The sequence below is a fragment of the Porites lutea genome, chromosome 4 (assembly GCF_958299795.1).
Source record: "Porites lutea chromosome 4, jaPorLute2.1, whole genome shotgun sequence".
Classification (NCBI taxonomy): Eukaryota; Metazoa; Cnidaria; class Anthozoa; order Scleractinia; family Poritidae; genus Porites; species Porites lutea.
Window position 1 is genome coordinate 24,733,813 of NC_133204.1, and position 10,000 is coordinate 24,743,812.

The 10,000-nt window shown below is 39.5% G+C and overlaps 1 protein-coding gene across 1 annotated transcript; it reads left to right on the plus strand.

Annotated features, from left to right (window-relative positions):
* Positions 1 to 1,471: 1,471 nt before the first annotated feature.
* On the plus strand, positions 1,472 to 9,883 carry LOC140935129 (vesicular glutamate transporter 3-like). Its single transcript, XM_073384664.1, has 11 exons — positions 1,472 to 1,635; positions 2,288 to 2,572; positions 3,438 to 3,471; positions 5,188 to 5,387; positions 5,478 to 5,565; positions 5,961 to 6,056; positions 6,414 to 6,547; positions 6,790 to 6,939; positions 7,063 to 7,195; positions 8,253 to 8,491; positions 9,376 to 9,883. The coding sequence occupies exons 2-11, from the start codon at positions 2,324 to 2,326 to the stop codon at positions 9,520 to 9,522; spliced, it is 1,470 nt and encodes a 489-aa protein (XP_073240765.1). The 5' UTR covers positions 1,472 to 1,635; positions 2,288 to 2,323; the 3' UTR covers positions 9,523 to 9,883.
* Positions 9,884 to 10,000: the final 117 nt, after the last annotated feature.

A 10,000-nucleotide genomic window follows, 5' to 3' on the forward strand; every position in this document is an offset into this window, starting at 1 on the left:
AGTTCAGTGATGGTCAGTTGCTATCACGGTTACGAGACATGACGTCATAACTAGCGGGTGGTCAAGCCAAGCCATGTTTTCTTAACTTCTTTCAAAAATAAAATTAAATCTTGTGGCTAAACTCATGCAAAGTGCTTATCTTGGGGTTATTTTTATGCAGGGTGCAGTTTGTTCCAAAGTTTAACTGTTCTGAAATAGAAGGTTCTTTGTCCTGCGGTGGATTTATACAGAGGAATATGTAACATCTGGGAGTTCCTTGTGGTACACTTAGTAATGCTAGCTTTTGAATATATTTAGAAAACAATTAGTCTGGTGCACAGTCAGTCATTGCATGACGGTAGAAGAGCTACTGTCTTACTGGTAGCCACCGCAAATCTTTAGTATAGGGGAAATATGATCATATTTCCTTGTGTTGCTAACGATACGGGCCGAAACATTTTGCACAGCGTGGATCCTGTTCAGGTTGTGTTCAGAAGTGTTTCTCAAGACTGTACAACAGTAGTAAAATGTGATATCAACAATCAGTTTAGTCTTAAGGGGCTGGTCGTTTATTACCTGTGAGGGAGCACTAATGTAGGAGCTGCTAACCAATAATTGGCTTCTAGGGTTAGGAGAGCTGCTACATGACCCCGAGGGAGGGCGAAACATTTTGCTGAGAGCTCATCTTCATTGTTTTTTTGTTTTGTTTTGTTTTTCTTTGGGAGGGAGGGAGGATAATTTTCAGATAAGGAAGTGTTACATGCACTACAGATGGGGGGTTGTCATGTGCGTACAGGACAAAGCAGTGAAAGCACTCTCATCACGGCTACAAAAAAAATGCCGTTTGTTGGTTTAAGCTTTATAGATAAATATTTGTGCAGTTCAATCGTTTAAGCAGAATTTAGAAAATTTTTGTATGTTTTCACGAACATCCACAGTAGAAACTAGTGAGTAATAACCTGCGTTTTCTCAAGTTAGCCTTAATCACCTGTTAATAGGTTCTTGCGTAAATGGTTATTAACACAAATTTAGGCTATTAAGGTTCTTAAATAGGTTCTTATTTTCTTTAAAAATGATAAATGAAAAAGATAAAGAAAATGATTTAGGAATACTACTCACTTTGCCTCAGGGTGGGTTTCTTTCCTTTTTCTGGCTCTCTATAGGAAAAAAGGACAAAGGCACGTTTGTCGCGTTAACTCCAAAATCAAATATTCACATCAAAGCTTGGGTCCTACGTTACAAAACAGTCCATTTGGTCTAAATGACATTTTTTCACTGTTATCTAGAAAAATATTGAAACCTCTATCTCTATAAACAACAACAGATTTCATTGGCTTTCCGGGCGCTTTATTTATCGAGACTTTCGAGAAACGGACGACCCCTGGTACGGATGCTACATCACGTGATTACTTGTTAAGCCGTGCGCTGAATTCGGTGCGCTACCTGTTGCCACCAGTCGAAAGGCTTCAAACACCGCGGACAAAGATCATGGATCAGCCAGCAGCTAGAAAGCTACATCAGCTCAAAAAAGCCTTGTGATTGACACAATTCAGTTTAGATATAAGTTTCTTTAGGCTTTGGGTTGCCGGCATCTCTAGTAATATGAACATCCAATTTAATCGCAACTTTACGGGCAGATAGAGGGAAAATTTTAAGGTAAGCTATTTTATTTGAAAATATACGAAGACAAATACCTTTTATCACTGCTGTATAAATTTGCTTCACTCCTCTGTCTAAGTTTCGTCATTCTAATACATGATTGGTCTGATTTTGACTTCACGAGGTTCGATTACCTTACTTTTGTGCTACAGTTCTAAGCTACAATACAATATAATGTAATTTTTAACAGACCAATATTAAGAGCCATATTTTTGGCTGAAGATAAACTTCTATCCGGCCACATTCTGCCTTACGGCTAAATAAGGATAAAGTGACCTAGAAAGCTCCTTTCCTCAAAAACGCGTATAGCACTAGCTACATTCCTATACTTGTCTTTTGATAGCGAAATTAAGTCTTTAAATACGTTTTATCCCGGCAATGAATAGTTATTTATCCATGCAGTGCCTGCCAGATTTCGATACCAACCCCTTCGAATAACCCAGCAGAGAAAGGCTTAGAGTCAGCAGTAAAGTGGCCCTGGTGTCAAATTGATTTCAGCAAGATCAACAAAACGGAGGCATGGGATGCTTGAATTAACGTCAAATTAACGCCAAATTATACAGTGTTTGTTTGAACCTGATCGAAACAACAACGTATGGAACTAAGGCTTTACAGATTTTATAACCATTCCATTGCTTATTCCTTCAAGGAAGAAGATTCATTATTGCTGCATTAATGTTCTAAAATGGATCAACAGTATGATGGAAAGGAACCCTCTTCAAAAACAGGAGGGAAAGAAGAATCAGGGACGGAAGAACATGAAAGAAGTTCTTCAACAACAAAAACTATTGGGGTGCCTAAAAGATATATAATGTTACTGATGATATTTGTCGGTTTCGTTAATATCTATGCTATGAGAGTTAACCTGAACGTAGCTTTGGTGGCGATGGTTAACAATCAGACAATCATTCAAGGCGGCGTTAAGATAATAAAGGTATGCTAGCTTAACTCTTCGCCAACGCTAAGTGGGATTAAATTGGAAAAAGGTTAAGTTTCTGACTTTATGAAAAACTGATTTTTCACTTTTTTTACTGTAAATTTCTGTCGCCTCGGTCTCTTTACACTGCCGTAGCCCCCCAAAAATATGGCTGTGGCAATGTCCATGGTTAAATTCTCTTCCAGGGCATGGGTGTATAGGGTGAACGATGGGCGCATAGATGAATGGCACCAGGTATTCAACCTCGTGAGAGCGCTAAAGCGCACAAACTGATCGAAAGAGGGTTAGAGACGCTCGTCATCACAACGGGCTACTCACACCGGCCTTGTATGAGCATTTATTTTTGTTTTTGTTAACTTAATTATTTATTTCCTATAAGTGTTTTGCGTACTTCTCCCTTGCAAAAGAATTGACTGAGGCAACTGCCTCGTTTTGCATCATACTGTTGACTACGGCCTGGTCTTTGGATGTAACGCCTGTATCTCTAAGAAATCATTTTGCCGTTACAGGATGTCGCTTCTTTTGGGGCATTTGTTACTTTCGGGACGGTTGTGACCGGCTTCACGAGGGGTTGTTTCTTCAGGTTATTTGATAACTAAACGTCTCTACGGTTAGGGCAACTTTCCGGCGAGCGTCAGTACTCTATCGGCGGGTTACAATCACAATCTTGAATTCTGTTGTTTGTATTCTCTAATAAAGCAATTACCGAATCTTTTTAAAACACTGATACGCTAAGGCTGTATGAATAATATGATTCAAAGTATAAAAAAGTATGGCATAGAAGTATGGCGTTTTGGGCTAGAGGAAGGATTTGACAAAAATATTTCACCCTTACTCAATCAGTAGTTTCTTTATTTTACAGCCAGCGGAGTTTGACTGGAACTCGAAACTCCAAGGTAGGATATTTTGAGCTCAACTATAGCCGTTAAGTTAAACTGCTTAACTGAATAAAAAAATGACTTTAAAGCCGCAGTCAGATTTATACGCCCAGAAGTGTTAAGGTCCATTTACACCAAAGCGACTGCAAATTAAGTGCAACATAACCTGTTAAAATTCATTTGAATTTTCCGAAAAGGCTGTGTTCTATTTTTCGGTCACTGTATTTCATTTTCTTTCTTATCAAACATGTTTAGCTGGTGTGAATGGTAAACCCGTAGGGAGGAAGGGTGCGACGGGTGCGCTCGCACCCCGAAACAGGCCCCAGAGGTCCACTTTTCTGTTGACCAACGATTTAAACCAAAGTGGACTAATAAAATTTTTCGATTGTTATTCACTGATCGTGTAGCACACTTAAAAAGACTATGAAAAACTTTTACTCCTCCATTTTGTTCTTAATGAGTAAAGTCCCAACAATTTTGACGTGTGAGACCAGTCTCAGACAAAAGTAGTTGGGACACTTAAATCAAACGCTGTTTTTTCCCTTCTCCCAATGTTTTTTTTTATCGCGATTCAGTCACCAAATCGTATACATCAACATTGAGGGGGCGAGAAGAGACAAAAGTATCCCAACAATTTTGACCGAGACTATAGCTAAGAAGCAGCATTACTTTATATTTAACTATGGGGTGCCAAGGGGTGGATCTTGTATCCCTTTTTCTTGACGGAGATGAAAGTATGCACTGTTCCTTTTTTGTGCGGCCCTTTGTCTTTGAGGATAGCTTAAAATATCTGCTGTTATCTGTGGCCAAAAAGTAGCACAAGAGAGGCTCTCTTCACCACCTCTTATACACATCCACTATTTAACATACATTGGCTCTGAAAGAAGTTTTGATCTGTTTCTAACACCCAAGGAAGCTTGAGCTTGGCACACTATTGAAAAATCATGATGATGCAAAGATCTTGCAGCAAACCTAGCGAATGATACGGATTAACAACTATTTTTCTACTTTTTTTCTTTTTAAATAGTGCCATCCCGCAATGTCATTTTAAATAAAAGAAAAATAAAGTACACCATTTGAAAACAAAATACTTTTGAAGATGCTTATCCCCCCCCCCCCCCTCCCATAGACTTGCGCCTTTGACATCGTCTGGTCCTTCTCCTCGTTGCACTTTCGTTGCACTCCCTGTAAAAAATCCAGGTTACGGGCCTGAATGGGGCATTAAACTTACCTTCTTTTGGCTGTTACGGAAAGTCCGGTACGTTACTTTTCTCCTGGGAATTATAAATAAATTTTCGATGTGTCGATTTTGTTCAGCACATTGAAGCAGGACTTAAAGGCGTCTATATGGCTTGCGGAGTTTATAAAATCCTTGCTGGGGTTGATGAGAAACCTGTGTCCTCCTCAGGTGCTTCGTTTTTTTGCACAGAGGAGAGTGACTGGTGACGAAGCGCAAGGCACGAAGGAAGGTTGTTGCTCAATCAAGAGAGGCTGCCGTTTTATACTTCCCGCCTTCCTTTCCGCGCAATTTTCATCGAGAGAGAGACGTCAGGGTACGAGACAGATGTGAGACGAAGTCGGAAACTCACTTTTGTTGAAATGATGTCCGCAGGACTCGGTTCTTTGCAAGTTTACCACCGAAAACACCTGTCGTTGAAAAGAAAATGAAAAAATCTTATTTCCAGGCGATACAGGTACTAACACGTGTTTTTTGTCTTGTTCATTTGTCATTAGGTCTTGTTCTTGGCTCGTTTTTTTACGGTTATTGGGTGTTGCAGATTCCAGGAGCCTGGGTTGCTCTTAAAATCGGTGGTACCCGCGTATTTGGTTATGGTGTGTTACTTACTTCATTGTTAGCCATCCTTACTCCGATTGCAGCCAGATATCATGTAATGGCCCTTGTGGGTGTACGAATTTTCCAGGGACTATTCTTGGTAAGCTGCAGCATTTCTGGGTAGGTAGATTTTAAGTTCAGGTCAGTGTATGTTGAAATTTTGGCAATATCCTAATTTCTTTCTCTTCAGGGTGTCACATTTCCCTGTAATCATGCAATCTGGAGCAAGTGGGCCCCGCCATTGGAACGTAGCAGTTTAATAACAATATCTATAGCAGGTAATCATTAGAAGGTAACGGTTGGCTCAATGATTACCAAGGAAATATGTTGATGTATCTTTTAATTAGCGGCGGTTTACTGGCCGTGGTTTTTCACGGGACATGCTAACTCTTCATTCTGCTGCCAAACTTCCGCATAGAAAGTCAGAGAAATTTTTCGTTCCTTCTCCAGAAATGGGCCCCTGTCTAAAAAGTCAGGGAAAGATGTGAAATTGCGGGTAAAATTTTCAGTCAGTGAGAAGCTCACATTACAAGATCTAGAGGCAATGCAACCATTACCTCTAAACTAAGCTTACAATAGGATATAACATAATAATAATTTCGACCCCCCATACGCATGTTATGGGCTTTTGGCTATTAGTTGGTACTTATAAACGACTCCCTCTATTTTGCAGGATGTCCATTTGGAAACATAGTCGCAATTCCGCTCACAGGGGTGTTGTCCAAATATGGATTTGATGGCGGCTGGCCATCTGTGTTTTACTGTATAGGTAATTATTTTTCTTCATTCAGATCCCGATAAAGGAAAATTTTATCAAGCTGTTGCTTAGCGGGGCAAGAGTCCTTTAAAACTTACTTTTAAACCGCTTTTTTTAGATATCCAAAGGTCTGTATAATTTTCAAAATACTGCTTGATTTTGCCAGCAAAGAATAAGGGGATACACGGAATTTGATATTTGATACGCCAAGTGGCAAGGATTAAGGTTCGAGAACAGATTCCCGGCTTCTTCCTCTCTTTTTCATTAGGTAATCAGTCTTACCTCAAGGTACAGTGATCATTTAAGACCACTGACTGATTTAAGCACATGATTGACCACCTTGATTGGAATAGCCTGTATGTCTTGCAGGATTATCTGGCATAGTGTGGTACTGTGCTTGGGAACTAATTGTTCACGAGTCCCCATCAAGTCATCCCACTATATCGCAAGTAGAGAGGAATTTTATCGAGACTAGCATTAAAGGATCCGAAGATAAAGTTGAGGTAAGATACTTGCCTGAAGAGTAATATCAGTTATAACAGTTGTTTGATCTTGTATCTGTACTCTTTGTGATATTGGTAGTGATAGCGGCATATTCAGGACTGAAGTCTTTCAATGAAATCACCATGAAATTTTGACGGCTAATCAAGTATAAAGAAGCAGTTAATAGAAACTTTCCTATACTAGAAAACATCATCGTCTGTCGAAATGGGGGTTTTGATGGGTCTATTTAACTTCTTTGCAGTTTGATGCACTTCCTTGGTCAGACATTTTGTCTTCATCTGCCGTCTGGGCCATCGTGTTCGGTCATTTTGGTGCTTGCTGGGGATATTACACCCTTTTTACTGGGATGCCAACTTATTTTAAAGATGTACTAGATTTTGACATAGAGCAGGTGAGTTATGTGTTAAAATTAGCCATACAAGAATTATATAATTATAATTATATGTTCAGGGAGAAATCGGCCCATCCTATCAGAAGGTCTATGTACACATATCTAGGTCTATTCTACTTGCAGACTGGGTTCTTGGCAGCCTGTCCATATTTGTTTAAAGCCATACTGGGACCTTTAGGTGGAATAACAGCTGACATGCTCATTAGATACAAGATGTGTACTGTTGGTACAGTACGGAAAGTTTTCTACGCTGCAGGTGAGAAAGGAAATATTAAATTTACTTGTCTTTACCCCATCATTTTGCAGTAAAACTAACCTAGTTCAAATTTCCTTTAAAAGCTGTTCAATCCTATGGAACAGGTTGTGAGATACCTGAGTCGAAACGTTTTACGACAGACGTTTGTACTGTTTATGCATTTCTGTAATGCAAACACTGTCCATATCGGTCTTCGCCACTGAACAACGCATGCCCTTTAAAATGCGACGTGTAAGGTGTACTCGAAGAATCATAAATGCAAATTGAGCTAATAAACAAAAGAAACTAACAGTTTGAAAAATTGCAATGAAATTGGACTTTCAGTGAAATTTCCTTTTGCTGGTGTTAACCTCAAGTTTAGAATGCATTTGGAAACCTTCTATTAGCATGATCTTGTACCTACCGCAAAGAAAACTATTAGAAGAGCAAAAATGTTCTTTTAATCCGCTTAACTGTGACAGCCAGGAAAACACGTTGTATTTATTGATTTGTTGCAAGGAGGAAATCCGTGCCCTGAAGGGAACAAATCTGCTTTTATGAACAAGTTAATACAATAATAAAAAGGACTCGAATTAGTCTTAAACAGTAAATCGCATTTAGTCATTGAGGGGAGATTATTTTCAAGAGCTTTAAAGGATGTCAATAGGCCTTTGCACGATGATGTCAGTTTACTACGACTACGACCAGAACCCTTCACGGTTTTGCTTTCTTGAGCAAATTAGTGTTTTCGTTATTTAAAGCTGGCTGGGATTACCAAAAACATGAAAGGAAAAACGAAAAGAATTCTGGTCTTAGTCGTAAAATGATGACGCCATCGTGCAAATGGCCTGCATGCTCTGAAGTCATGCTTTAATAAGCTTGAGGTCCCCCAGAAAAATCTCCAGTGATCACTTTTAATAGAAAGATTTTTCTTCATTTACAATGTTGCAGTATATGAGGTCGCCATTTTTGGTATTTGTTTTATTGACAATTATTTGTATTAAATCTTATTAAAATGGCTTCAACGGACTAGACTGCTGGAAGACCAAATCTATCTACTTGTTTGTTGTTGCAATAGGTTGCATTGTAGCTGGAGTATTCATAGTAGCAACAGGCTATACACAACAGCGCAGGACAAGTGTAATATTTCTAGTGTTGGGAGTAGGTTTCTCAGGTCTGAACGCCATTGGTTACGCTGTTAATCATTTGGATATCGCTCCACCATTTGCTGGTATTCTCATGGGCCTCACCAATACATTTGCGTCAACGCCTGGTTTTATAAGTCCCCAAATAACAGGGTTTGTTACATCACACAAAGTAAGTTCTCGTTAATTGCCATCGAACTGTTCATTGATAGAGCATCGGGATGACGAACACTGGAATTTTAGCTCAAAAGCTCAAGATATTTTGTCAGGCAAACAATCAGGGGCAAGCTCTTTATGAGTTTATGTACTTCGCGCACAAACGAGTTTTTCAAAACATTTTGTCATTCATAGAAACTTTTTTAGTAGCTGAAAGAATGAAAGTTAATTAAAGACCACGTGCTAGATGCCTAGTTATTTGAAGATGATGCGAACTGCGGAAATACAAATTTTAAATGAAGATATGATCGTCGAGTAGTAATTGAAATTGCAAATAAACCCGAAAAAAGTTTCGGGACTTCAACGGGATTCGAACCCATTGCCTCTGTGTTAGCGCTGCAGTGTTATACCATTTGAGCTATGAAGACCCATACATTGGAAGCAGGCCAATATTGAATTTGTTCAGTTCATCTTAACCCATGAAAAGAATGAAACATGAAGATGATGTGAACTGCGGAAATACAAATTTCATATGAAGATATGATTGTCGCAGTAGTAATTGTAATTTAAGTAATTGAATATGAACCCGAAAAAAAATTCGGGACTTCAACGTGTGTATGTATCAATAGACCAGTAGCTTGGAAAAGCAGAAATGGGTTGGCTATTTCAACCAACAATTGATGCACACTCAATACCTAAAATATAATGAAGAGGAGTGACAAGAGTGCTGGACAAGACATCCGCTCCAGTCAGTGGTTGGGCTGACCTGTTCTCTGTAGACTCGAATTCAGCTTTTCAAAACCATAAATAACAAACAAGATCGGAATCCTGACAGCTGGAAATTCATAATTGCCTGGTTTGTTTTATTCTTAGACATGTCTTTGTTATTTTTCAATTTAGAAACAAGAGGAGTGGCGGATAGTATTTTGGATTACACTGATTGTCTATGTTATCGCAGTAATATTCTACTCTTGGCTCGCCTCAGGAGAGCGACAGCCGTGGGCAAAACCAGGAAGACATAAACTTACAGACGATCAGGAAGGTTAAGCCAAAGCGTATTCTGTCAGCAGAAAAAATAAGACCTCAAATCCAATGGAAACAAAATGCGTCCACCGGCCGGCCTCCAGCATAAGTGACAGTATTTTGAATGGCGGAATTTCAGACAAAATGTAAATTGAGGATGAAGGATTTCATATACCCTTCATTTAAAGCCAACTTCGGAGGAACTTGCGGTCTCCCCATTGGAGAAAACCGACAGGGTTTTGTTTAGAATTTTTCGTGAACCAGCAGACCCTAGAAATAGTTTCACTCGTGGGTCGCTAGTTGAATGCACTGGAATCCCAACAGCTCTGCAAGCGTTGTTTGCCGCCGAACTTATGCGCCCAATCAATTCAAAACTTCAATACCCCCCCCCCCCCCCCCAAGCAACCACGCGGGTATTTTTAAACTTGGTCAAATTCCCATTAAATAAGCCCAATTCACCCAATGTAGTGGTCAGATGCCCCTCAGGCCCGAACAGCTATAG

Bases quoted from the DNA above. Each gene is read 5' to 3' on its own strand.
- LOC140935129 (XM_073384664.1), top strand. From the start codon at position 2,324: ATGGATCAACAGTATGATGGAAAGGAACCCTCTTCAAAAACAGGAGGG. The intron at 2,573-3,437 runs GTATGCTAGCTT...TTTATTTTACAG, and splicing joins GCGGCGTTAAGATAATAAAG to CCAGCGGAGTTTGACTGGAA. The intron at 6,548-6,789 runs GTAAGATACTTG...ACTTCTTTGCAG, and splicing joins GATCCGAAGATAAAGTTGAG to TTTGATGCACTTCCTTGGTC.